The 27,545-nt window shown below is 42.0% G+C and overlaps 1 protein-coding gene and 1 non-coding gene across 4 annotated transcripts; both read right to left on the bottom strand.

Annotated features, from left to right (window-relative positions):
* Positions 1-1,191: 1,191 nt before the first annotated feature.
* On the bottom strand, positions 1,192-1,298 carry LOC116742082. Its single transcript, XR_004346353.1, has one exon. It is a non-coding gene; the product is annotated as a U6 spliceosomal RNA (small nuclear RNA).
* A 420-nt stretch (positions 1,299-1,718) lies between these two features.
* ZNF365 (zinc finger protein 365) lies at positions 1,719-27,545 on the bottom strand. Of its 3 annotated transcripts, none has more exons than XM_032609257.1 (5): positions 27,152-27,545; positions 24,709-25,464; positions 11,811-11,991; positions 5,531-5,568; positions 1,875-4,795 (listed from the first exon to the last, which is right to left on the bottom strand). In XM_032609257.1, the coding sequence occupies exons 2-5, from the start codon at positions 25,449-25,451 to the stop codon at positions 4,531-4,533; spliced, it is 1,227 nt and encodes a 408-aa protein (XP_032465148.1). In that variant the 5' UTR covers positions 25,452-25,464; positions 27,152-27,545; the 3' UTR covers positions 1,875-4,530. The 3 variants fall into 3 exon arrangements, 2 of the variants coding, with proteins under 2 accessions (XP_032465149.1, XP_032465148.1); XR_004346328.1 differs by having other exon boundaries at positions 4,687-4,795; positions 5,531-6,494; positions 27,152-27,274; XM_032609258.1 differs by lacking the exon at positions 5,531-5,568 and having other exon boundaries at positions 1,719-4,795; positions 27,152-27,274.

Below are 27,545 nucleotides of genomic sequence, written 5' to 3'. Positions count from 1 at the left end.
TTAGTAAGTCCAGCATTGCCAATTTCTCCCCCAGTGTTGGAAACAATTGCTGTTGACGCAACTGAACGCCAGATGAAGTGGTTGGCTTGCATTGAGGAGCCACGTTGTAACAAAAAATGTACCTTCTCTTTAAACACTAAAGCTACATTTCAGTGAGGTGTGATGCTTCCTGGGAAGCACCTGGTTCTGACTGAGGTAACACTGCCCACATGGATCTCTCTCATCTCCCCGGCTGCTGTTTCTGCATCTGTTAAGAGAAGAAAGTGATACCTCCTTGTCCCTACCTACCTCAAATGCATTTTATGAGGATAACTGTGGATACATGTATAAAGTCCAAGTCAATGGGAAAAATCTCCAAAATCAATTTGTCACATCAACGCTGTTTTATGCAGCCAACATTTACAATAATGCAGTATCACACAGGACAGAATCCCAGGGCTACAAGTGTTCTTCGAAGGATCCTCAGTTTTCAACAAGGTGACCTACTCTGTGTTGCACTTAGACATTTTTCCTTTAATAACTTACCATCTGCTTCTTTAGAAATTTCACTCACTGTCTTAGTAATGTCTTTTGCAGCCATAAAAAATAAGTATTCTTGCCTGTGACAGCACTTCAGATTTTCAAGGAAAGCAGCTGTGTCTCCTCTTCTCACAGGACATGAGTACCAAAGCTTTCATTCACCATCCCAGATATATACAAAAGTTATTTACCAACGTCCCTATTACAGGGCAGACAGGAGAGCCGGGCCTGCCTATGTGTGAGGTTCCTTGAGTGGAAAAAACTCATTTCTGGTTTGGAATAATGGCTGCAAACCCAGAGTAAATGTATCATAGGGCAGGTTGAAGATCTCTTTCTTAAATGAAAATTTCAGATTTGTGCATTTTACTGATACCAAACATGGACAAAAAAAGAAAAAGAAGAAAAAAAGAAAAAAATTCACCACCTTAATTCACCAAAAGGAATCCAATTTCTGAAGTCCGCCATCTTTTAAATATTTGAAATGTTTCCAGGGATTGTGTTTAGGTCATGCATGCATGCCATCTCTGGAATTCATTTTTCAAGGATCCAGGTTGAACAGAATTGAGATATGGGGATTTATTTATGTTTTCTAATGCCCAGAGATAATCAAGAATGCCACAGTTATTTCTCAAGAACAATATGACCTGGTGAACCCATTAACCTTTTTTTTTTTTAAATATGGAACGCTTCACAAATTTGCATGTCATCCTTGCACAGGGGCCATGCTAATCTTCTCTGTATCGTTCCAATTTTAGTATATGTGCTGCCGAAGCGAGCACCCCATTAACTTTAACAGGAGTAGGCATAAGAACAGACTGAGGTCATCTCCCTAACAACTCCAACAGCTTCTGAACAAATGGAATCCCATAAATTTTCCTAATTCCGTGGTTCTTAAAAGACCAATGGCTGAGTAATTCTACCAATGATATAATTCTGTTAAGTATCCTGATCACTTTCTGAGCCTTGTAATGACTAGAATGTATAGCACATATAGTCTGGGATATACACTGTGAAATCTGTTCATGGTTTTTGCTAAAAGTTGATAAGTTTAAAAATACAGTGTAGGAAAATTACTTATGGTTGTGGAGGAAGATGGGAGAAAAGTGCCAAATGAGCTTTTAATGAGGACTTCTGAGTGTGAACATATGTAAAAAGAACCTTTAGATAGAAGTATTATGATAAACAAAAAAGATCAAGCTAAGTTCTCAAGAAAATTTATAGGTACAAGATCATAGTGTTTATATGTACAATGAACAACTTATTCATGAAGAACTATTTTGTTCACTGTTAATAGACAAGCACACTTGGTTCCCTGGAAACACTTCAACTAGACAAAACATACCAACATGTTAGTCATAAATATAGCTTTATTTCATAATCTAAAAACTTTTTTTTTTAATCTGGGAACAGAACATTCCTACTTCCATACAACAGAATGACCCTGAAGAATACCGGAAAACAGTGTCTAAGTTATCTGAACTTTGCATTTAAGAATCTGTAATCTAGTTTGGGAAAAGAGAATGAAAGAAGGTTTGAAATAAAGATTTCTTCCTTACAAAGCAAATGATAAAATTAGATCCATTCTTCAGTTTAAACTTGAACATGTTTTCCCAGAAACTTTGGTGATTTCTTCAAAAAAGCAATTCTAAGGTTGACTGCCTATTAAGAAACAGAAAATATTTAAAAATAAGACCCAAGTTGGACATGGCACAAGACTCAGGCCAAGGCATGTAAATGGGATATCCCTTAGAATGAGGTGGCTCCCATGTCTCAAAAGCAAATTTATGGTCTCTAAGGAAGCACAATATACATAATGCATCTCCTTATGTAAGAGTCAGAATTTAGTTAGAACTTAAAAAAATTTTTTTAATATAATAAACCTTAAAATCATTTCTCTTGTGTAATGTACATAGAGTAGATATGACATTATGGTGCTTTCTTAAGGTCACTGGGTACCACTGTCAAAGAGAGCTGTCATGCCCTCTAGGCATATTAAATGAAAATTGAAAATGTAAGTTACATTAAATTAAATGGGGAAAAAATCTGGCTTCTATCACCTTTAAAAGCAAACTGTTGTCATTGCACACACACATTATGGGACAAAGAGCATGCAATACAACAAACAAGTCAAGTTTTTAGTATGTAAAAGGCTAAAGTGCAATCATGGTATAAACATCAATAATAAATAACCTTGAAGGAGATTAATTCTCCAAATAAATAATTATTATAACGTTACAGTTTTTAGTGTTAGCCTAAACAGTGATATTCACAGCAATGTATTTTCCCACTTAATAGTTGCCTATACGCCACGTGAAAAGCCCACCCCCATGAGCCAAGAGTCAAGGTGAAGATTCAAAAATTTAACATTTTCACTACGATAGGTTCAAAGCATTTGTATAAGTTACACTTTTCAATTTACTGGCATTTTAAGTAATTGCTTTGTTACCTATTTTTAATGCATTGCTAATCTGATGCTTATTGCAATAACAATCATAATTCTACTAATGTTAATTAGGTTACAGCTTTAATTTTTAAAATAAGAGAATTCAATTTACATGAAAATACATAGTTTAAAAACCACCCACCACAAACACACACCTTTTTCATGAGTATTGAAAAATAAATTATTAATATACTTGACATATATATTTTGTATGTGTTATGTGCTGTACATTTATACAAATAAATGTATATATTTGTGGACATAATTGTTCTTATTTCCAAAAGAATGTCAGCACTTGTAAACTCTGCAGGAGACCTGATGATATTGCTAATTTAAAAAAAAAAAAAGTAACACGGAAATTCATTCTTGAAGAAAATTGTAAAGCAGGAGGTTCGTAACAGATGGTTCTTTATGGAAACCAAGGCCATTTTAGGGAGGCAGGGTGGGGAGGACAATCTCAGATTCTGGATCCCACATGCAATGTTTATTTCAGAAATTACTTTAGAAGGCCGTATACAACAAATACATCAGATACTTGGTTGAAAGGTAAGAACATGTATTTTAGTCATAAAAGGGCACAGAAGCAGCAGGAGGTGGAAAAAGTTAGGCCAGCAAGGAGAAAGTCATGCCTACAGCTAACAGAGAGGATGCTGACACCCCCCGGGAAGCAGGTCTTAGGAAAGGGCTGAGTAACATCTGTGGTGTCTCCGGGATGGCTCACAATGCACTAAATGTGCAATCCACTGGCATCCAACCATTCAGACCCTGAACTGGTGATGGGTGCCGATCAAAAGTGTTTTACTATCCTCCCCAACCATAGCAGTAGAAGCAGCTATTAAGATAGAGGCTGGCAGCTTGGTCTTAGGGTGCAGAATACTCAGCCAAAGAAGAGAACAGAGGTGCATCAAAATAAGAATAAACATGCATCCAGGGAAACAAAAACCTGCATGAAACAAACTAGAAAACAGTCTGTCGGAATGACAACTGAAGTCTGACAGAATGAGTCCTTGAAGCAGCCCAAACACTGAAATCTTGATTAATCAGAATACTCAGGGAAACAGCCTTATTTTGGAAGCTCCCAAATTAATTGAGGGTAAGGTTAAAAATGAACAAAAATATGTTTATTTCACTACTATTAACAGGACTTTACATTCCCATTCCTTGCCTCACAATTCAGAGCAGGGGGCACAGGTTGAGTTTTTTTCCAGTGCCTGACATCTTCTTTGGCCTTGGGCCTGAGAATTAACCACTGCACAGAACTCCAGATGTGGAAATGGCTGGAGACGGGCTAACCATCTTAGAAGGTGGAGCTTCATTTTGCTAAAAGTTTGGAATAAGACTGCTTGCATTTTTAAAAAATTCTTTCTGTAATTTGCCTCTTGCTTCCAAAAGGGACTTGTAAAAAATTCTGGTTCACTGAGATTTCCGTTTGTTAAATTCTGGTTAATCCAGGTGCCTGTATGGACATGAAATGTGTTTTATGATGGCTTGTATCTAAAAGAACATTACTGACCCCTAGAACAACATTCCCAAAGCCCAGTGGTGGTTGTCCAGAGCCATCCACCCTTTTAGATGATGTTCACAATCGCTGTTGGCTTTTTTTTGGCTATTTTCGGCCTTATGTTTCCTTTCCGGGTAAATCCTAGAGGCTCCCCTTTCTTTGCTGGTCTGCAGAGTTCTCTTGCGGACTCAGCCTGTTCGTGCATGGACTTATTAGCAGGCTGCATGCTGGCTCTGTCATCCTTGGCTTTTTTCAGGTAGCTCCTTCCCTTTGGATGGAAATGGGTCTTGAGATCAGGGTGGTTACACACAGAATGTGGGTGCCCTCGGCTTCTACAAATGGTTGCGGGGGAGGAAGGAGATGAGCAGAAAGAAAGATTTCTTTAAATCCTTAAAAGAATAAAAACTACTCATGGAACAATCACTCCTGCATGCTAAGGTGGCAATAATGCTGCCAGTAAAACAAATAATATATATTGATATTTTTCTTCCAAAAATTTCTATGGCCTTCATGAAGTGATCTCATGATACTAAATTCCCAGGGAGATATTACTAGTCTTATTTACCAGTGATAAAAACTGAGGTAGAGAAAACTTAAATGACTATCCAGGGTAATACATACAGTGGTCTATGGAGAAGATGGGACCAGAACCCTCATCTCTTGACTCTTTAAGTGACTTCTAGGGGATTCAAACAAATCTGTAGTACAGCTATCATAAAGTATATGATTCACAGTATAAATTTATATATATATATATAAATTATTGTGCACACTACATTAATAGTGCTATAGAGATATTACGACTACACTATAGCACAATAAGAGAAAGTTATATTATTCAATATTTTAAAAAGACTCCTGCATTACTATCATACTGCCGTATACTCACAGACTATTAGCAGAGTTAAAAGTCACATCCACATTTTAGAAAGTTAGGTACACAAGCAGGTAAATTTTCTCCTGAAACTCTCAAATCCACTTATATTATAGATATCATATAAAGTGCAACAGGAACACATATTATGCAAACAATATCAAATAGCCTAAGTATAAAAAGATATACATACAGGCATTTGGATTTCCTATTTGAGGAGATATCTGTAAGCTGAAGGAAAACAAATAAGACAAAACATTACTTCACTTAAAGGCTGGATTCGGTTTTTTAAATCCTCGTTGCTTATATTTTTAAGAAACTGTATTCCCATTAAAGAAGCCGGTAACTGGTATCGGGATCACTGCCCATGGCACCATCCATCACCGCGGAGAACAAGAACGTTTCATGCTCAGCTCTGCTTACTCAGGAAGCCTCTGTGGCTCCCTGTTCTGAGATTTCCAAGAAGCCAGTATCAGCAGATCTCAAAAATTTCAAAAAGTTAAACAGCCCCTCAAGAGAACAACACTTGAAGAAACATGTTTTTAAAAACTGGAATGATGTGCCATTATTTCTTGATTGATTCAGGCTGTATTTGCAGCTAATTTACTACAGCTATGTCTGGTCACAGTGTATCAACTACGGGGAAAATTGGCATAAAATGTTTATTGCCTAAAATACATCATTTCTAAAATGAGAGCATACGAAGACCAACTCCACAAATGTCCTGAGGCCATCTATCTTTGAGGTTATTTTCCACTCTCAATAAAATATCTGCATGCACTTTTGTGGCTGGGCTCAGAATATCATTTGCAGAATAAATGATAATTATCATTTTGTGTTCCACATGTCACCAGACACTTTATAGGCAAGTGTATTTATAGCATATTCCCAACCTCCCTCATGCAGCCTTTACTGAAAGAAGTGGCGTCACATCTGCAAGCAGACTGACGGAAGAAGAGGACGACAAAGAGAATGTGGAGAAAGGGCCATCCTGGCGCAGCGTGGCCAAGACATGCATCCCTCTATACTCAAATCACCGGAGAAACCAAGCTCAGCATAACAGGATCTTCCTCCAGGTCTTCTGTGTGAAGCTTGAGCTTTAGTCAGGAGCAAATCAGAAAGCAGCTTTCTTCAGCAGACTTCTGAGGGTCACGTGCCTAGGAAGGTAAGATGGGACTCCTGCCTTCTGCCTTGGGACACAACTGAAAGTCAGCATTATTGCTGACCCTGTCCACGCTGGCTGGGTTTGGCATGAGAGTAGTAAACGTGAACAGAAAAAGGCACGTTCCTTGCGTGAGGGTCATGAGGTCTTGCAATATACAAAGAAGGGGGAACAGATGGCTCCGGCAAACACCAGACTGGTAGTTTCCGGGAACCCCAAAGGCATCAGCATTTCTACCCTCTTTCTCCCAGTCCGCCTGCCCCCGCTCCCCATCAGCTGGGCTCCTTGAATGGGTTTTAGTGTGTATATAAACTCTGAAAACTTACAGGGTTTTCCTTCCTTTAAATACTTTCCCACTTAAAAAAAAATTATTATTATTGAGGCATGACAAAATATGTTCAACTTTATGTATGTATGCAAGCATATAGTGTAATGATGTATTGCATATGGGTACATAATTCCCTTTGGAACTTTATGCAAAAGTTGTGTGTGTGTGTGCTTCTCTCACAGGGAAAAGGCCAACAGTGATCTGCTAGATTATGAGGCTTGGGGTGGAGGTGGGGCCGATATCACAGGCACCAAAGAATTTCATGTGCTCTCCTCCCTGTGAACACAAGAGGCCTCCACAGCCTCAGGCAGATGGAAATGCTCTTCCCACTTAGCCCAACTACCTACCTCCATTTTCTCCTGGTCCAGCTACTTTTGTCTTCTTTTTATTTAGGGAGAGGAGGGTATGAAGAGGGGGATCAAGAGAGTCCTTGGTCAAGGTTTCAGGTTGAAAAAATATAAATAACCTTGCACTGAGAGCCAATTTAAGTACTTAAAAGACAAATATGGTGTCTCAGGTTATTATAGGTTTTGGGAAACTGGACACCTAGCCCTCCTCCAACTTCCCCTCTGTATATACTCAATTTTTGAGGCCAAAACCTTGGACTCATTTTTGACTCCTCACTTTCCCTCGCCAGCTAAATCTAATCCTTCAGCAAGGCCAGCTGGTCTTGTCAATTTTCCTCCAAGAACATATCCGATACCCTTCACCTCTCTCTACTCGGTTCTACCCAAGCTGCCATCCCCCCTCATCTGCCACAACAGAAGAGCTTTCTAACTTGTCGCTCATTTTTGCACCCCTCCAGTCAATTCCCCACAGAGCAGCAGAGTGATTTTGCTAAAACACAGATCACCTCCTACTTAAAACCTTCCAATGGCTTCCCCGTGTGCAGTGGAACATATGCAAACTCCTTATATGACCAAGAAGCCCCCGCCTGATATGGATCCTTCCTACCTCTCTGACTTATCACCCACCACTCAAACATGCCAAGCTTGTTCCCTCCTAAGGCAGCTGCATTTCCTATTCCTTTGCCTAGAATATTCCACTTCCAAATTCTCACAGAGCTGCGTCCTTGTTATTCAGGTCACAGTGCAAATGTTGCCTCTTCAGCAAGGCTTTTTTTGAAAGCTTTTTGCTAAAGCTAAAGTGGCCATCTCAAACATATCATCTTACTTTTTTCTTTATAGTAGGATCTTCACTATACGAAATTATCTTCATTATCTGTTTGCTTATTGTGTGCCCCTCCTCCCTGAGACCAGGGACCTCATCGATCTCGTTCACAGCAGTTTCCTCAGCACCCAGTAAGCACTGCATCCCCAGTAAATATGTTAAATGAATTACTGCTAGTCCTAATTTAGCAACCTCCAGGAAATAAATGCAATGCTTAAAATAAGATTATCCAAGCTATTTCATGACCTTCCATTTGAGCAGTTCTGTGAGTGATTTTGGCAGATGAGATATTAGGTCACTTTGTGTCTAATTCGACAGCATGTTTCTGAGCATACAGACAAATTACCTGAGTAAGCATATTACATTTTTAGAAATCAGCCAGGTGAAAAAGAACATAAATGCTCAAGAGGATTAAGGGAAAGATACATATGCCGAAACATTATTTCAGAAAAGGCACTAAATATGAGGGGGAAGGAAATTCTTCTAGAGCACAAAAGAATCTTAAAGCTAGAAGACATCTTAGAAAGAAGCAATTTAACACGTCAATCTAGAAATGTCACTACTCTCTGGAGGTGGTAATGAGAAAAAGAGGGAAGAGGAGAGAGGGAGGGAACTGGGGGCTGGAAAAGAAGGGAGATGACAAGGCCACACTGTTTCTGTACAGCAGCCTTGTTGGAGATGGCAAGAGCCAGCCAGGCTCCTGACAGCATTCCCCACTGTTCTGGAGGAGGGAGCGGAGGTGGGGGGAGTCAGTCAGAAAGTTCTGCTCCATCCTGGGGTGCACTGCGGCAAGGAGCTCTCCTGCGCGGGGCTGAGGCTCCAGAAGCCCAGGCTTCTTGGTGCCCTGCACTTTCATTCAGCTGGGCCAAACAGGTTACTAAAGATACGATTCAAAGGTTTTCCTGCTAAAAGAATCCAAGTTCTTCCATAGCCACAGATACCAGAGAGGCCAGACCGAGTAGTCTGATTACATCAAAGACGTGGTGAATGTATTTTATTATGATGAAACAGACTAAGTAAAAAGGTAAAATGGTCTTAGGGTTTGTAGACTGTCTCATAACGTGGTACACTATGGTCCAAAGTAGAGTTTAGAGGACTATACATGAAAACAGGGGAAACGACATCTGCCCATACTTTCAGAAATCAAACATCTCATTCTTGGTGTTCTCAGGGCAGTGTGTTCTCCGTCCAAAAGTCAGCTCACCTCACTACAGCCTGGTCATGCCCTGCTCACAGACAGCTCTCACTTCTAAATTCACTGCTACAATCTTAACTGCACTTTATTTGATCCGAATTAGTCAACTCTTCCTTATGTCGATCAAATCTGAAGAAGGCAGATGATGTCAGGTTTTGGGACACAGAGAACAAAAACAAATATTTATTAATTAAATGTCCTACCGTATTTGTATGTACATGTATATATATGTGTGTGTGTGTGTGTGTATGTATATACACATACTTATGTGTGCGTGTGTGTATATATATGTTATGTGTACACATACACACACATAATTTTATATCTATACATCTGACTAAAAGAGCTGAGATGCTGTTCAACTTTTGATTACATGATACAGCAGGATGAGAAGTAAGGACTGGCCATGTCTTTTAAAAGGTGTTCCGTTTCCAAGCTGGAAAAGTAAAGTCAGCAGAAGAAGTGAGCACAGAAATATAAATAAAGGCGAGAACTAATGGGTTTCCTTTCTTTCTCATTGCCTTCCATTATTTTCTCTGAGACCTTCTTAGCTCTGGGTTACTAATAATTTATACATTTCTTAGTTCTGGGTTACTACTAAGACTAAATACTGAAAATATCATGGCTACATTTTAATTTTAGAATTCCTAACCACCAAAGTCAGGTGATGATCGCAGAACTTAAGAGGCCAAAAGCCCTTATACAGCATCTAGTCCAACTGCTTCATTTTATAGAAGAATGATAGGCCCAGGAAGACAAACTGTCTCATCCAGTCAGAAGCAGGGTGGGAATGATCTAGAAGCCAGGCCCTCTCACCTCACATCTGGGCTCGGTGACCTCATGCCACAACCCTCCCCTGAGAGATGGCAAGGTGGAAGAAGGAGGCAGGAAAGGGCTCAGAGTGTCCCTCCAGCCGAGACTGCACTCTTGCATTTCCCAAAGAGGTGACAGGGGAATCGAGGAGGGGAATAAACGTTCTTTCTCAGGGGACCACAGACACCCACCTGGAAAATAATAAATACGTCAGGTAGCTGAAACTGCTTTGATGACAGTTACTGAAACCTCACAAACATGACACATTTACTTCCTTCCAGTCTACTTTGTTCCTGACTGGGAAGTTCTGGCGCTTGCCCAACTGTGCGGCTCGAAGGCTGAGGGAACGTTACTACAGTAGGCACCGTGTAAGATTCTTCATTTCTTTCCTTCCTCCATGTCTCTGTTCTTTCCTGCTGTCTCTCTCCCTCCGGTCTTCCTTCTTTATCCACATGCCTTTCATTTCATTCCTTCTTCGATTATTTAATCATGTATCCTGTTAATCTTGGCTTCCAGACTGCTCAACCTAAACTTTTCAATCCACCAATAGCAACCTTACTAACCTTTTGGTTAGCATAAATGTTCCCTATTTTTCTTTTCCTCATATATATAGTCCATTTGGGGGTTAGTAAAAGAATCATCTTTAAATCTTCTGGGAAGGTGGTAATAAGCATAAATAAAATTCAATGGATAATGAAAATGTTATAAATAAACCACTTTAGGTTTTCAAAAATCCATTCTTTGGCTTTGTTGTTTATACCACCAAGGAAATTGTATAGAGGGCAAATATGGCCATCCACCTCCGACACCTACAGCATGGTTATTTGTAAACACCCCACCCTCTGAAGAGACCAGGTAATCTGGATCAAGCCACTTATGAGGGCCTTCCCTGGTGGCGCAATGGTTAAGAATCCGCCTGCCAATGCAGGGGCCATGGGTTCAATCCACATCCAGGAAGATCCCACGTGCTGTGGAGCAACTAAGCCTGTGTGTGCCACAACTGCTGAGCCCACGTGCTACAACTACGGAAGCCCGCGCACCTAGAGCCCATGCTCCGCAACAAGAGAAGCCACTGCAATGAGAAGCCTGTGCACTACAACAAAGAGTAGCCCCCGCTCGCCACAACTAGAGAAAGCCCTCGCGCAGCACCGAAGACCCAATGCAGCCAAAAAAAAAAGCCACTTATGAGAGTCTGGACCTTCATCCATATTCAGGGTTCTCACTTGGGCTCTAGGCGTTTTTTAAGTCCCTGAAACCATATGTAAAATTGTATGCAAAAATGTATTATTAGCATATCACCTGTGAATTTTTCTTAGTCTTTTTGAAAATCTACTTAAAGAATGTTTCACCTATAGAGACTACCAAATAGTGTTTTCCTTCCTATTAAAGAAAAAATGTGGTTAAATTTTGCTAACTAAGAAGCATGAAAGTTTTCAGAAGATTCCTTGAAGAGCTCCAAAACAGGATAATAACTTCCAATATACTTGACACCAAGGTAGGGACAGATGATTTCTTTGTATACTTCAAACTGTCATTCTACAATATAAAAATATTTCTACCAACTCAGCTTGGTGTGGAGCTGGAGAGTGAAGAAATGGAGACCGTGCATCCAGGAATGTAGCTTACTTCCAAGTGTCTTGAACTCACCTGTATCACTTCCCCGACACAGGCATGGCCAGGGCAGTGCTTTCAAATGATGTCTAGAAAATTCCTGCAAATCATTCCCCAGTTCCCTTTTCTGCTGTCCTTGACCCCACCTGATATACCACAGCCCTCACACCTGGTGCGGGGCCTGCATGACTCACCACGTGCTCACTGGCGTCCCGGCAGAGGCCAGCGGCCTGCTGGCTGTGATAGTACTCCAACTGCTTTTCCGCCAGTTCTACCCGGTGCAGCAGGTTCTCAATAAAGTCCTGGAGCCGAGCTTTCCCCTGAACCTCCTTCTCAGCGGCTGCTTCCAGGAAATGGTTGAATGTAACCACTTCTCTGCAAGGCAAAAACATCAGAAAACAAAATGGAGAAGCGAGACAGGAATTCATTCGTTCAATACATATTTACTGAGTGCCTACTATGTGTCAGGTACTGCCCTAGGCAGTATGGCCACAGCATGATAAGAGAGATAAAATTACATTTTAAGTGATACATTTAGAGGCTACATTTTAGTAGAAGAAGATAGTCACTATAAAATATACAAATAAACATATATGTCATATGGTGATAAGTGCTAAGGAGAAACAGGGCAGGGGGACAGCGAATGATGGAGGAAGGGAAGGAGTAAGTGAAACTATAGAAAGCAAAGTCAGGACAACATTTTGGATGGGGCAGCATTTGAACAGACACCAGGAAGCAAGGAACAGCCATGCAGATAGCTGGGAAGAGCAAGCCAGGTGCTCGGTGGGAATGTGCAGAATGGCCTGAGGTACAGCAAGGAGGCCTGCAAGGACAGAGCAGAGTGGGGAGGGGAGGACAGCCAGAGCAGGGAGCCAGGCGGGGCCTCACAGGTCAGTGTGCCAGATGTTATTATGAGATGGGAAACCACTGGCCACTTTTGAGAAAAGTTCTGACTTACATTTGAAAAGTCTGGCTATTGGGGAAGAAAATACAGGGAAGGAAATATGGAAGCAAGAGACCACACTGAGCACCAAAGCATATAAAAGGAGTCACCATGTCCAATAGTGTGTATATATATATGTTTTTTTTTTTTGCGTTACGCGGGCCTCTCGCTGTTGTGGGCTCTCCCATTGCGGAGCACAGGCTCCAGACGCGCAGGCTCAGCAGCCATGGCTCACGGGCCCAGCCACTCCGCGGCATGTGGGATCTTCCCGGACCGGGGCACGAACCTGCGTCCCCTGCATCAGCAGGTGGACTCTCGACCACTGCGCCACCAGGGAAGCCCCAATAGTATATTTTTGAGCTAAGAATGAAACAGTCCAAGAACTGCCATCTTGAGGTAGATCCAAGGTCTGTTGGGGAAGCTACGTTAGCTGACATAGGAGAAGCAATGTTCAGGTTGCCCTTCCCTAAAAAGTTGAGCAAAATACCTTTACCTACATAATTCATTATGATTCAGAAATCCAGAAAAATTTTAATAACTATATTACTATTTTATATCTTTTTATTTCTAATGCAAGTATGAAAATAATACTTTACTGAATTATAACTAAATAAGTTCTTTATAAAAAATTCAAACACATTAAAATATAATGAAGAAAATATCACCTGAAACCCCATTATCCTAAGACCACCACTGTTTACATTTTGGTAACCATCCTCACAAACATCTCTACATATACACATACAAATCAGTACTATCAATAGGTATACAGTATCAAAATTTTCTCACTTGATTTGCCTCACTTAATAAGAAATCAAGATCTTTTTGGCCATCCCCTTTGTATGTTTTGTCACACTCACTGGAGCTACTGATTTCCATAATTTCACTACCTGCTGGATATAGTATTTCCTTTATGTGTCTTTGAACTCGCAACCTTCAGAGAGCGGTCCCTCATGTTTCTGGCCATGTTCTACTCACGCAGAACCAAGATTCTAAGGACTCTGATCATTGTTCCCCTAAACTTCATTCATTTTAGATTAAAAAATCTAAATGTTTTCTTAAATCTAACCTCATGCAGTTGTTCTAGAGAGTTCATTAAATTCATTGCCTTCTCTGAATCTTCTCAACCTCCACTTGATTTTTATTTTCTGCTAAGCTCCATAATTTCTTGAGAGTAGAACTTCAGGGCTGTTCAGCTCAGGAAGTCATAGTTTCAAAGAAGGTCTTTGCAAAACAGTTGGTGGTGGCTTCCAGATCCTTTATTCTGTACAACTGGTCAGGGAGCCACTTTTACAATTAGTCATGACTTTTCTCTCATAAATATATTACATCACACTTGGCCATACTGAAACTTTTCTGACACTTCCTACAGAGTCAAACGTCTCTGTAAAATGTTATTTTATAAAATTATATATTTATAAAAACAGAAAAGAGACTGGTTCTAACAATGATTCACTCCAAAAATTGCTCATCATACCAGTCCCCTTTTTTCTAGTTTCCTATCCAGATCAAACATAAACCCAGAGCCCATAATAATTCCATTATCTTTCAGGAGCTAAGAAGTAGTCACATATAGGAAATAAGAGTCCTTTTGGAAAGTTCTCTTTCATCATTAAGTTTCAAGTTTATTTCCAGATGTTTCCGTATGAGCCCTGCATAGAAGATGTGCACTTTCCAAGCTGTTCAAGCCACGGACACAAGCCAGTTTTCAAGCTCTGCCGTCATTTGGCTCTGACCTGCCTCCTAGGTAAGTCACAAACCCCAACCAGCAGCAAAACAGTGGAGGGTCCATCCAGGTGCCACATCCAGCCCTGTCATGGTTCTTAGTTACAACTGAGAACGCTTGGATGGGATATCTTCACACAGCTCAAAAGCACCACCGAAAACAAAGCCCAGGAAATGGCTGCTCCTTCCTCTTTCCAATATCAAGGCTTCAATTCATTTGGAGTCAAGTGATGTTTAGTGGTGATGTTTGGTGACGTTTAGGATAACTGACTCATAAACCAGTCTCCAAATTGGTACTTACAGGGGAAACAACCAAAAACCCACAACCCTCTCACCCACCAAAACCAAAAACATAGCAAAAAGAGCCAGTGTATTTTTTCAATTCATTTTGGTTTATAATATTTACTATATTTATCTCATTACAGAAATATTTCATGTTTATTATGGGAAATACAAAAAGTGACCTATGGAAGATCTAACTGAGCAGGGACTGAATCAGCTTTTTGTTCTTTGCTGTAAGCCCATCACTCAGTACAATACCTGACACATAATATCCAATAAATATTTGTTGTAGTCAATGTTTAAAAAGGACAGGGAAGAAACAAAAAATGACCCATAATCCTACCACCCAGAGGTAACTACTGTGAACATTCTGGTGTATTTTTTCCAGTCTTTTTTTTTTCTCTGTGCATATTTACTATTCTTGAGCTCTCAGGCTGTTACAGTTTAGAATATAAGAGCAATATTTGACAGCTTAATCCCACAGAATTAACATCTCAAAAGCAAGAAAACAAATCTGAATGCAATACAGCTTATGATTGTGGCTACATTTTTAAATCATGTGATGTTTTTTTTTTTTTTTTTTTTTATGCGTTACGCGGGCCTCTCACTGTTGCGGCCTCTCCCGCTGCGGAGGACAGGCTCCGGACGCGCAGGCTCAGCGGCCATGGCTCACGGGCCCAGCCGCTCCGCGGCATGTGGGATCCTCCCAGACCGGGGCACGAACCCGTGTCCCCTGCATCGGCAGGCGGACTCTCAACCACTGCGCCACCAGGGAAGCCCCATGTGATGTTTTATTACCGGTTCCATATAAAAAATTTTAAAACATTAATGCCACTAGTTGATTGTGGAGTGTTATGTTGTAAAAATGAAGCATCTTTTTCTAACCTCCCTCATTCAATTATCTTGTCCCCTAAAGCTAAGAAGTTAATACCCTTTCTTCCAAACAACCTGGCACCAATGCTAACCTAATTTCAGCTTATGGATGTTTCACATCAACTAAGAAAAAAAAAAAAAAAGACATTTAAAACAGTGATGATTTAATTTTAAAAGAGAAGTTACACGAGACAAGGGCTGGAGATGTTCATACTGAGATTCTGTTTGGGTATCTGTATTAGGTAAAAACAGGAACAGAAACTAGTGATTAATTGTGGAATAGCACATGTACACAACTTCAAATCCCCCTCTCACATCCTGTTCAGCCTGGATTAACAATATCCAGAAACACGTCTTATTTTCCCAAGGAATCTTGTGAATTTCCTGAATGAAAAAGACAGAGATTTAACTACTTTGCATTTGTACTTTCTTTAATCATTATACTCCAAACAGTAAAATATCCATTCAAAGTGCAAGACAGGCCAATGGATTTCAATGGAAGGGAGAAGGAAATGTTCGTTCACTGATGTGGTTTCAGATTCCACATTGCAGTTAACCTTTGAGAAGCTACCAACTGTCAAGCTCTGGCATAATATCAAAGCAGAATATCCACTATTCTCTCAAAAGGCTGTTAACATACCTCTCCATTTTCCTACCACATATCTGTGTGAGACTGGATTTCCTTCATCTACTTCAACCAAAACAACAAATTTGCAACACATTAAAGGCAGAACTAAGTTTCAGCTGCCTCCTATTAAATAAGCCAGGCATTAAAAGTATTAGCAAAACTTTGAAAACAATACCACTCTTTTCACTAAATTGTTTTTGGGAAAATTGTTCTTTTTCACAAAAATATGTTAACAAGTAATGGATTTAATATCATTATTTTTATATGCTTAGTGTTTTTACTTTCTAAATTTTAATTTTTAATACAGTAAATATTGATAGATAAAACCCACACAGAGAAAACTTCTTGGGGTCCTCAGATTTTTTTAAGAGTGTAAGGGGAAGCGAGGCCAAAAAGTTTGAGAACTGCTGCCATGCCATGTACAGGGTGATCCTAAACCTCAGAACTCTGGTAAGGGTGGACGACGTGGGCTAGAACTCTAGTACGATGCAGCCACAATCCATACATTTATTTACTCCATTATTCAGGAACTCAACAAACATCTACTGAATGCTACAAGGTACTGGGCTTAGTGCGAGGGCATTCATGAACCGGTGGCTGTCCTCATGAAGCTTACTGTCTAACCAGGGGTCAGCCAACTTTTTCTGTAAAGGGCCAGAGAGTAAATATTTTAGGCTCTGCAGTCCATATGGTCTCTGTTGCAACTACTCAAGTCTGCCTAGCACAAAAGAGCCACAGAGGCTGTGTAACAATAAAACTTAATTTATGGACACTGAAATTTGAATTTCATATAATTTTCATATATCATGAATTATTATTTCTCTTTTGAATTTTTTTCAAGCATTTAGAAATATAAAAACTATTCTTAGCACGGGGCTCCACAAAAACAGGTGGCAGGCTGGATCTGGCTGTCTTGCACAGACCCCTCACATAGTGGGGGAAGCAGACATTAAAAGAAACAAATACTGAAATAAGTTCAAAATTACAAAGCTGGGCTGAATGTGACTAAGAAAAAGAATAACACATGCTATCAGACAGCAGAGTAAAAGACCTGTGTGGTTTTATTTTAAGTTCTCAACCCTAACTCAGAATACAGTGTAAAGCTGGAAGGCCAGATGAGAAGATAAGGGCAAACGTGAAATTCAGTCCAGGTGTGGGTGCAGACCAGCTCTGGGGAAATTAACTGATTCTAGGCTGCTTCCAGCCCTATCTTTGACTTCTTTTTTTTTTTTTTTAAAGGTTAAAAATGACTGAAATCCAGGTTTTAAGCTTCAGTGGAAAATATGCTTATTTAAAGCAATATCTGATACTAAAGGAAAAGATACCAGAATACCACTATAGTATAAGAAACTGGCCTGAAGTTCGTTATCATGCTGAATGATTTGCAGACCTAGAAATCTTTCAGTATCCTGAGATTCACAGGCATTCAGAAACAAACACAGTAGAAGAAAGCACTGAGTGAAAAAGCCCCTTCAGTACAATCAAAGTTTTATTGAGAAAAAAATATTTGTTCACTCATGCACTCATTTATTTACAGGATGGTTATAAAGGTCTAAAACATAGATAATATTTTATTTTTCACAGATTGAACCCCTTCAATTCCTTCTTCTGAGGTGGGTTAAAGATGGGTTAATTTCAAAAAATAAATCGAAGATATACTATCATGTGAACAACACACTCTAGAAGCAGGTGTAGAGATAGAGGGAAATGCACGTTAATGCACTGTGGTGTTCATTGCGATTTTACATTGGCATTGAACTATGCTTTGCTTTTGTTTGTTTGTTTGTTTTAAATATTTACTTATTTATTTTGGCTGCAAAGGGTTTTATTTGCGGCATGCTGGATCTTCGTTGCAGCATGTGGGATCTTTAGTTGCGTCATGTGGACTTCTTAGTTGTGGCATGCAGACTCCTAGTTGCGGCATGTAGGATCTAGTTCCCCGACCAGGGACGGAACCCGGGCCCCCTGCATTGGGAGCACGGAGTCCTACCCACTGGACCACTACACCAGGGAAGTTCCAAACTATGCATTGTTAATGAGGGAGGACACACTGATCATATCACTCACTGTAATCTACTATCCACAAACCATTTATCATGTCTATCTCCCTACGTTTCCACCTTTCATGGACATCCTTTAGCCTTACAATCCCCTTGGGTCTCATCACTGCACATCACCTCCTTTCTGCTCCAGCATCAGTGAACTCCACTCAGCCTACAAGCCAGATGCTTTCTTCTGCAGATGCTGTTCCCTTCCCCAGGGTCCCTTCCCAAGCCCCGACTCTAATGATCCCTCTAACCTGAGGGCTCCACTCGCCTAAATGTGGGCTGGGTGACCTGCTGTATTCTCCCGCAGACCATGCAGCCTATCACAGCACACACTGCAGGGACTCGTCGTGCCACTGACGCCGTAAATCACAAAATCAGTGAGTTCAGGGCCCTGGCCTGCTCCTACACTGTGATTCCCACAGCACCTAATGTTGAGCCCAGCACACAACAGAGACTCCACAAATTTCTGCTGAATGCATGAGATGTCTAACTACATCTCTAGACAAAAATCTTTAGCTGACTAAAAGATACTTAGGTTTCCTTGTCTCTTTTTCCAGACAAGTATTGGGGCATAAAACCAGTAAGTAACCTACAACACAGGTACCTGCTGCAGAAATGAAGGTGGGATCTAAAATTGATGCCTCTCTCCTGTTCTTTTTTGTTTTTAAACATCCAACGCTTTTTTTTTTTTTTTAAGATGTTGGGGGTAGGAGTCTTAGTAATTTATTTATTTATTTTTGCTGTGTTGGGTCTTCGTTTCAGTGCGAGGGCTTTCTCTAGTTGTGGCAAGCGGGGTCCACTCTTCATCGCGGTGCATGGGCCTCTCACTATCGTGGCCTCTCTTGTTGCAGAGCACAAGCTCCAGACGCGCAGGCTCAGTAGTTGTGGCTCACGGGCCTAGTTGCTCCGTGGCATATGGGATCTTCCCAGACCAGGGCTCAAACCCATGTCCCCTGCATTGGCAGGCAGATTCTCAACCACTGCGCCACCAGGGAAGCCCTCTCTCTCCTGTTCTTAAACAACATCTTTAACATCTTCTTATCCCAAGGGCAAAGTTCTACCAAGTTATTTAAATTTCATTTTGCATTACTGATTTATGAACCTCTTCAGAAGTATATGAAACAGTAAAAATACCCCTGGCTAAAAATAGCCTAGCTACTGATCACAGAACACCTCAGACCGACTGTAATGTCAGCCACGAGGCAAATCATAAAGCTGGAGCCAACCACCTCCGAGCACTGGAAGCCAGGCTGCACACTCAGAGCTCGGGGTCAGCTCCTGTATCCCTGGCGGGGCCCACAGGGTGGAATCGACACCTGCCCCACATCAGGAGCCATGTCACATTTCTACTCTTGTCAGCCCTTTGCCTCATCTCTCTTTTTTCACTTCCTGGAACACACCAAAAAGTATAATATATGGTTCTAATTAAGAACTTAAAAAATAACTCTAAGGAGAAAGTCAAATTATTCTTATAAATAGATCAAAACCACATTCTAAGCCCCTCAGTCCAGACAGAAAGGGTAGTTTGGGGAGGGAAGGACAGACATGAGAGAGACAAATAGAAATTTTTTTTGGGGGGGGTCTCCAAATTTTACCAGATGCCATCTCTAAGAGGGAATATTTGACATCCAGTTTTTCGTACATTGGTTCGTAAGTCTGCATGGAACACAGCCTGGATAGAGAGGCCCCATTTACATAAATGCAGTAAAATGTGGAGCAAACAGACACCTCCCTGTCCCACTGAACTCTACATCTGACATGATTTTTCTCGGCCTGCTTCCTAGCTACGGATCAGTCTGGAGACCACGCACTGCTTTAGCTGATCAAAACCGGGAAAGACGTAATTAAGTGGCAAGAGGGTTTAGTTGTGCAAAGCAAGTTACCAAGTCAAACTTGTCCTTCAAAGGACAGCATTCTACAGCCAGCTTTGGACAGAAACCTAAATGGACATTCCTGGTTCAAGCCACCCCTCGATGTCTCTTTTAACATACCCCTAATGATGTTTAATGTCTAATTTATCCGCTTGTCTACTCCTGTCATGAAAGCAGGAACTGGACTCATTTGGTTATCACTGTATGACCAGAACCTAGAATAGTACCTGGCGCTCAGCAAGCACTCAGTAAAGATTTGTCTTCTGGCTGACACCAGGCTGGGAACAAGTCAAATGATGAAGGAAGAAGGGAGAGATTCTATCTGTCATAGCTCGCAAGGGAGCAGGATGGAAATTAGAGATGGAATTACAAAGAGGTCCCTCACTGCCATCAAAGGCTGGTAGTGACACGTACTCTACCCTGACGGGGAACAGACATCCAGAGGATCAAGTTAAAAGCCGTTGTTGGAAGTTACAAGTCCCAGGTTGGTGTTCCAGAAGCTTAATATCAACTATACTGATGATGCCACCATTTCCCCATTTCCCAACACCTTTGATGCCACCTGACATTTTCTTTAATTTCATCAGAAAAATAAATGATGTCACCATGGCAGCCCTCTCAACACAGCAGAGAAGCAAGCCATTCCAAAATGGGCCAGATATGGTATTACCTAAGTCTTGATACTCTGGGCAAATAGTGTATTTTCAAAAGTCTGGCTGAAGCACAGTGAATTAATGGAAAAAGCACTCAGCAGAGAGATAGGGAACTTGGGTTCCTGTTTCAGCTTTGCTACTAAATTTCTGTCCTTGTCATTCTACTGTTCTGGGCTTTATTTTCCAAATCTGTAAAATGAAGGTGGGTACCTTCCAGAACTAAAATTACACAGTCTCCTCAGGGTTCGTTTACAACAGTCACCTCTCTGATGTCCTTCAATGTCACTGTCCTCCAGCTACCAATGCAAACCCCGCTTTTCCTCCTCACTCCTTCAGTTTGGCCTCACCACATGGGAAAATGTGTTCTCTAATGTTCATCAACTTGAAACTGTGGCTTGTATGTAAGCACTTTTTCAAACTACCCTGAGTTTGAACATGGGTATGTTTTATTCTTCCTGTGTAGCGTGTAAGTTCCTTAGGGAAAAAGACCAAGAATTTCATGTCCCCCAAACACACCTAGCACAGTGCTGGGCACATCACAGGTGCTCAGTCGGGGCCTTCCAACCTTACCAACAGATGAGTGTGCAAGTAAATTTAGGATCACTGCTATTACACTGATGTTCTCCAAAGCCCAGGTCACCAACTCAGCCAGGAATCAGCTACAATCTGTCCTTTCTTGTTAAGGGACACCTTACTGCAAGGTTGGCTGGGACTGATTTACCTGATCATGGGCAGTGCTACCCTACAAGCTCTGAATACTCCTGAACAAGTAAATACAAGTACCTGTTTCCATAGGACTTTTAAAGTTGCACAAACTTTGTGAAGACAATGAGCAGTTTCTTTCTTGGATTTGCACTCCAGAAACATACAGACACCTCTCTGTGGAGGTACAATGAGACTCAGGACAAAAGTACAAAACACTGCCAGTTCAAACAGTCTCCTCTGTTACAGAGCATATATATGACTTCTGTAATCCGAGTTGATTCAACCTATAGATGGCCTCAAGGCAGAATCAGCCCTCAAGTCTTTTTTTTTTTTTCAGTATGAAAGAATTTTAAAGTTACGGGGAAAATCCATAAGCAAGAGAGCCTCATGTGAATGTCAAATACTAGGTGTTTGCTTTTTTTTAAACCAAAGTTACTATCTGTGTCTTAAAGGGTCCCCAGAGTTTAAGTCAATTTCAAATGGGACTGTAACAACATACTTCTTCTCACAAATGGGCCTTGAGAGCTCGTTTGGAGGGGTTTAACAGGAGAGCACAACTCCTGGTATGTTCGTTGGCCAAGCAGGTCTTCCGTATATGAAAGGTCACCTCTTTGGTGGAAGGCTTAGCACTGTGAGGGAGTGGTGGAAGGAAGGATCGTGGCCCAGCCAGGCAGATGTAGTCAAATCACCCTGGTTTCAGTAGTGTGACAGATGGGCAGCTGGCTTGCTCTGCTCCCCATTTTGGGGTGGGGGATTTAGACACTGTAGCCACTGAGGCTGTTGGCCACAGTTGCTCTCTCAGACCAAGAGCTCCACTGTCCTTCCTGGAAAGAAGACTCTTTCAGTTCTATTTTATGTACAGAAAGAGTGATTATTTGAGGCTTGAATACAGAAATTAATGGCACAGGCCAAATGAAGGCTTAACAAAATGAAGACTTTGTTTATTTTATGTTTAAAAGTTTAAGGCAGTTTCACTGAATTTTCATTTAAGGTGTTTTTTTCAATGTCATTGCTTTTTTTCCCCTGGTAGTTCAAAAATGTCATACTAAAAATCAACTCATAATGTACCCTCAGGTATACACCTAAAAACATGAATGAAGATATATGTACAAGGACATTAACTGAGACATTATTTTTGACACCAGGAAAAATGGAACAAAACCATGTATTCATCAATAACAAACTGATTAGAATAGTATGTGTCATGATTCCACTTGGGAAAACACAGTAACTCTGTATGTGCATAAAAAGCATGTATGATTGTATGGACACAGGAAAGGTCTAGAAGGACAGTCACTGAACTAAACAGTGGCTGTCTCCAGAGGATGGGGTGGGGGATGTTTGGTGAGGAGGGAGGACTTTTAACACATACAATTTTACCCCATTAAATTTTTTTTTTTACAAGTATATTTAATTTTTTAACTGGTCCTCAGGTAACAGCACTGGATTAACCATATATAACATATTATCACTATGGATTCATGCATGGCCCACTTTTACTAAAGTTAGTTAACCAGTTATTTTTAATAATAAAGCACCCTTTGGGCTTCCCTCGTGGTGCAGTGGTTGAGACTACGCCTGCCGATGCAGGGGACACGGGTTCGCGCACGCCGCGGAGCGGCTGGGCCCATGAGCCATGGCCGCTGGGCCTGCGCATCCGGAGCTTGTGCTCCGCAACGGAAGAGGCCACAACAGTGAGGGGCCCGTGTACCGCAAAAAAAATAAATAAATAATAATAATAATAAAGCACCCTTGAACACACCACCCAAAATAAAAGGTAGATCCTTGACAATAACCTACATCGAACCATATGCTCCTCCCTACCGTCACATTGTTCTCCCATACTCCAGGCAGCCACCACCCCAAATCCCATGTCTGTTATTACCTGTGTACTTAATAAATAAAACATGACAAACAAGTAAATGCACACAATTAATTTGGTTGCCTTTTAAATTCAGTGCTCGTCAATCACACAGAAATATCACTAATTTAATTCCAGGCTTTTCTCTGCACATAGAGCAACCCCATGTGCCATTTTTTCAGTGGTGCAGTGTTAGTCACCCTGGGTGCTACAGCAGGTCAAGGCACTAGCCCCCCACCAGGGAACATCAAGAACCAAGAGAGAAACATTTTTCGATGGAGATCATCTCCCTAGGAGCAGAGTATCAATAAATCAATGGCTGATTCAAATCCGTCCTCACTACATGATTTTAAAATCATCTAGTTGAGCAGAGCAGGCTTTCCCTCTAGGTAGGCAGTAAGTATTTAGTAATAGCAAGTGATGATCTCTTTAATATATAGAGTTTCTCAGCCTCTTACCAAGTAGAGAAGCTTTAATTTACTACATTTTAAGAGAGAACACAAAATAGAAGAGTGCCACAGGGCAAAGAAAGCATGAAATTAAGACAATCTGTATAATAGAACTCAACTTATTTGAAAACCTGCCTTTTAGGCTGTTTCAGTCAATCAATTTTTACGTCCTTTGGTTCTGTGAATTCTGAGCCTCCATTTAAAATTAAATCCAACATTAAGCATTTGGGAAATAACACTGCATTGTTACATATACTTTTCTAGTTTGAGTTGAATCCATACTCATTGATAAGGAAATGCTTTTCCAAGTGTGATAATTTTTAAAGTAATAGCTTCTCTGATGACCTATAACTTATAAAAACCCGTGTGAACTCTTTGCAAGCAGGCATGACTTAGTCTAGCATTTTACAAAAAGAAAATTCTCAAACTTAAATCAGAAGAGTATGGAAATCTCAGAAGCTTCCTCTGGGTATCCTAATGTCTGCTTCTTCAAAATAAAAATTATAATTAACAGATTCTCTGCTACTGACATGTAATTAATATAGACAGGTAATCCAAAATGGCAAAGAAGCCAAAATTATTTATATTTAGAGTATACTTGAACAAGACAGCCTCTCATGTTCTTGATTTTATTGCCTGGAGACCGTCAGTGAGACGGAAAGGGTCCCCTAGTACTCCCTTTCTGCCTTCCCTCTCAGCTCCCTCCCACCCCCCCTCCCCACCCCACCCATGACCACGGCCAGGAAAGGGTCCCATGAACAGACTGCACTACTCCTCTCTCTAAAAAAATTATTTGTAGTGGTTTACAGTTTCCAAAGTGAGAAGGAATTCGATTCTTTCGACTTTCATGTTGCTGAGCTGGAGACCACAGTGGAGAGGGTAAATAGTATTAAAAGCCTTATGCCTCCTACATTCAACTATATCAATGGGAGATGTAGCCAAGGTGCCTGCAAGTGATTAAAACCAAACCTTCCTTAACATTCGAGTGTAACTTGTGAGGGGGTGGGAAGGGCCTAAAGCAACGGGGTTAGCATCCTGTTTCAACGCCACTTACTCTTCTTTCCTGAGAAGCTCCTCTTCGGATTCCGTCAGGCGTTGCCTCAGCGCTGCGATCATCTCCACGGCCACATCCACCTGTCTGTTCAGGGCCCGCTCTCGTCTCTGCACTTCCTGCTTTTTCTGAGTCAGCTGCACAAAAGCTGCCCGAACTTCCAACAGTTCAGCCGTTTTCTGGGCCAGCTCTTTGGTGAGTTTATCGATTCTCTTCTCAATGGTCCTGTCCACAGCCTCGACCATCCGATTGAATTTTTCTCTGACATGTGCCTCAAAAGCTGCTTTGGTGTCTGAGGTGGGAACGCCAGGACTGGACCTCAGGCCATCCAGCGAGTCTGCACGTAGGTCTACCGTAGTGTAGGTCTGCACATAGGACACAGGCCTCTCTGCCACCACCTCGAATGGCTTCCTGTCCTTGCCGTGTTCATGCGAAATGCTACACAAGTTAACATAGGTCGGTTTCTGCTTCACTATGTTGCCACAGCTCTGCAATTTTCCCTGTTTCAGGGGTTCTGAGGAACTGACTAGGTCTGTGTCTTTGAGGGACGGAAAGAGGCTGCATTTTGTCAAGAGGGTTCTTTCCTGGTAGCTGTGACTGAATTCCAGATGGGCCCTCAATGAGGACAGGCTTCTAAATCTGGTATGGTCCCCACACCTCGGGCAGCGGAATGGCAGGCACACAGCGACATTCTCAAAGGACTCCTGCCAGGGGTATCTGCTTTCCTCAAAAGCCTTCTGTTGCATTACTCTCAAAGTCCTGGGCAGGGGAGAATAAAACAGGTAATTGGCACATCTGTTTAAAAAATGCTACTGAAACGATTGTTGCTGATCATCTCCATGAGGACAGAGGCTTTTAAATTCCAAATGACTTTTGCATTTAATATCTTATTACTAAAATTAAAAACCTACAATCCATGGGCCAAATCCAGCCACATTCCACTCATTTGCATATTGTCTACTGCTGCTTTTGCCCTAAACGATAGAGGTGAGTAGTTGAGACAGAGGCTCTACAGCAGGCTAAGTCAAAACTACTTACTACTTGGCCTTTATAGACAAAGTTTGCCAAACCCTGCTTAGGATAAAAAAGGTGGGTAACATTCCCTTTCCACAGATGAGAAGACTGGAGCAAGGAGGTAAAGTGATTAATCCAAGGTCAAAGGACAGTGTCAGATTCCGACGTGGAATTCAAGTTTCCTGCCCTCCTGAATTTAGTACAGTAACTGCAAAAAAGTGTCCTATTTTACTGATGACACTGATAAGCATGAATACAAAAAAAAAAATGAGAAAAACTCACATGAATTGCCAAAACAGGTCCTAAGACAGCAAGCTCAGCAGTCTTTCCTCAAGTATAGGAAAGGTTATCACTCAAACTAGGTGCAGTGGCATTAAGCACACAATCAGCTGAAAAATTTTCAACCTGAGATTTTTGCCTTTAATTTTTTAAAAATTATTGCCATGATGATTTAAATCAAAGTGTTATCATAATAATGATGCCCCCCCAATACTCCAGATTTACTGAAATCTGGAAACCCAATATATCAAATACTATTGGACGTTAAGTGGGGCCACAGACAAGATTTTATTAAAACAGAGTGTCCTGGTTGGATTTGTCCTGTCTGTTTTAACACGAAAACCTCTAGGATGGCAAAAGTTTGAACCAGGTGGGTATCAGCATAACTCTTTTAATAACGGGAAGTTCTTATTTCCTTGCAGACATTTATTATCTTAGCCCTAGCAACAGATGACTGCTAGCAACCCGATTCCACAAGCAGCGCCTATCTATTCCCTCCAGGAAGGGTTTCTTCTTAAATGTAACAAGCGCCGGGCCCCAAAGAGAGGTCTAGACTGAGAAGTGTTGTTCCTAGGCCCCTCAGCCTCTTCAGAAGTAGAGGCACCAACGATCCCCACACAGCTAGGCAAAGCTTCCAGGTTAATAAGCCTCTGGCCCCCAAAGAGGGGACCCTCTTCCTGTGCTACACCAGGCTGTTGGACCACGGGTTTTCTGGAGACAGGATGCCAACCCTGGCCGGAAACTCAGGCCAGAGGTGAAGAAGGGGAACTCGGGATTCTAGGGAGCAAGGGGAAGGGGTGGAACCCCTGCATGGGGAAATGGGTAATCACGCACTCCGGGAGTACGCAAGGTTTCAATGGCCCAGAGGAAGCTCCAGTTCACAGGGTGGGCGGACAAGCCCTAATTTCCTCTGCCTACGCAGGGCAAGCTGGAAATGACTGTGCCTCGGGGGTCCCGGCTCTCCCCGCCCCTGCCCCGCAGCGTGCCAGCCCGTCGGTGCCAGAGTGGATACATGCGCACACGAGTCCCCGCAGGCGGGGGCCGAGAAGCCCAACTCCCCGCCGTGGTACGGGGACGGGACCTACTGCCTAGCCCGGACGGCCCCCTCTGCCGCGCCCCCTGGGCCGGGCCGCGGGCGCAGATGCCCACTTACCCGACTTGTTGCTGCCCCTGCAGCTGCTGCTGCCGCTGCCGCCGCGACGCTTCTACCGCTGCGGGTGCGAAGCGGTTTTCAGCAGAGCCGTAAATCAGGCTGAGCTGGTCCGCTCCCACCCCCCCTCCCGCGCACCCCCGCTCCGGGACGAGCGGCGTCCAGGGCGGAGCATGGCGCGGGCCAGCGGGGGCGGCGTGCGCGGTCGCCGGGGTCCCGCGCGCTGAGAGAGCTTATGCCCTGGGGGTCCCGGACTGCCGTGGTCTCGCAGGGGACACCCCTGCTCTGCTCAGCTGCCGAGAGCACCGTCCGCCCTCCTCCAGCCGTGGAGCGGGATCCGGCTCAGGATTCCACTGACATCACCGGGAGCGGTGCTGGGATCGCTCCCCTGGAGAGG

This window comes from Phocoena sinus, chromosome 16 (assembly GCF_008692025.1).
Source record: "Phocoena sinus isolate mPhoSin1 chromosome 16, mPhoSin1.pri, whole genome shotgun sequence".
Classification (NCBI taxonomy): Eukaryota; Metazoa; Chordata; class Mammalia; order Artiodactyla; family Phocoenidae; genus Phocoena; species Phocoena sinus.
The sequence above is the reverse complement of the archived record's forward strand: the minus strand, read 5'-3'. Positions and strand labels throughout refer to the sequence as shown.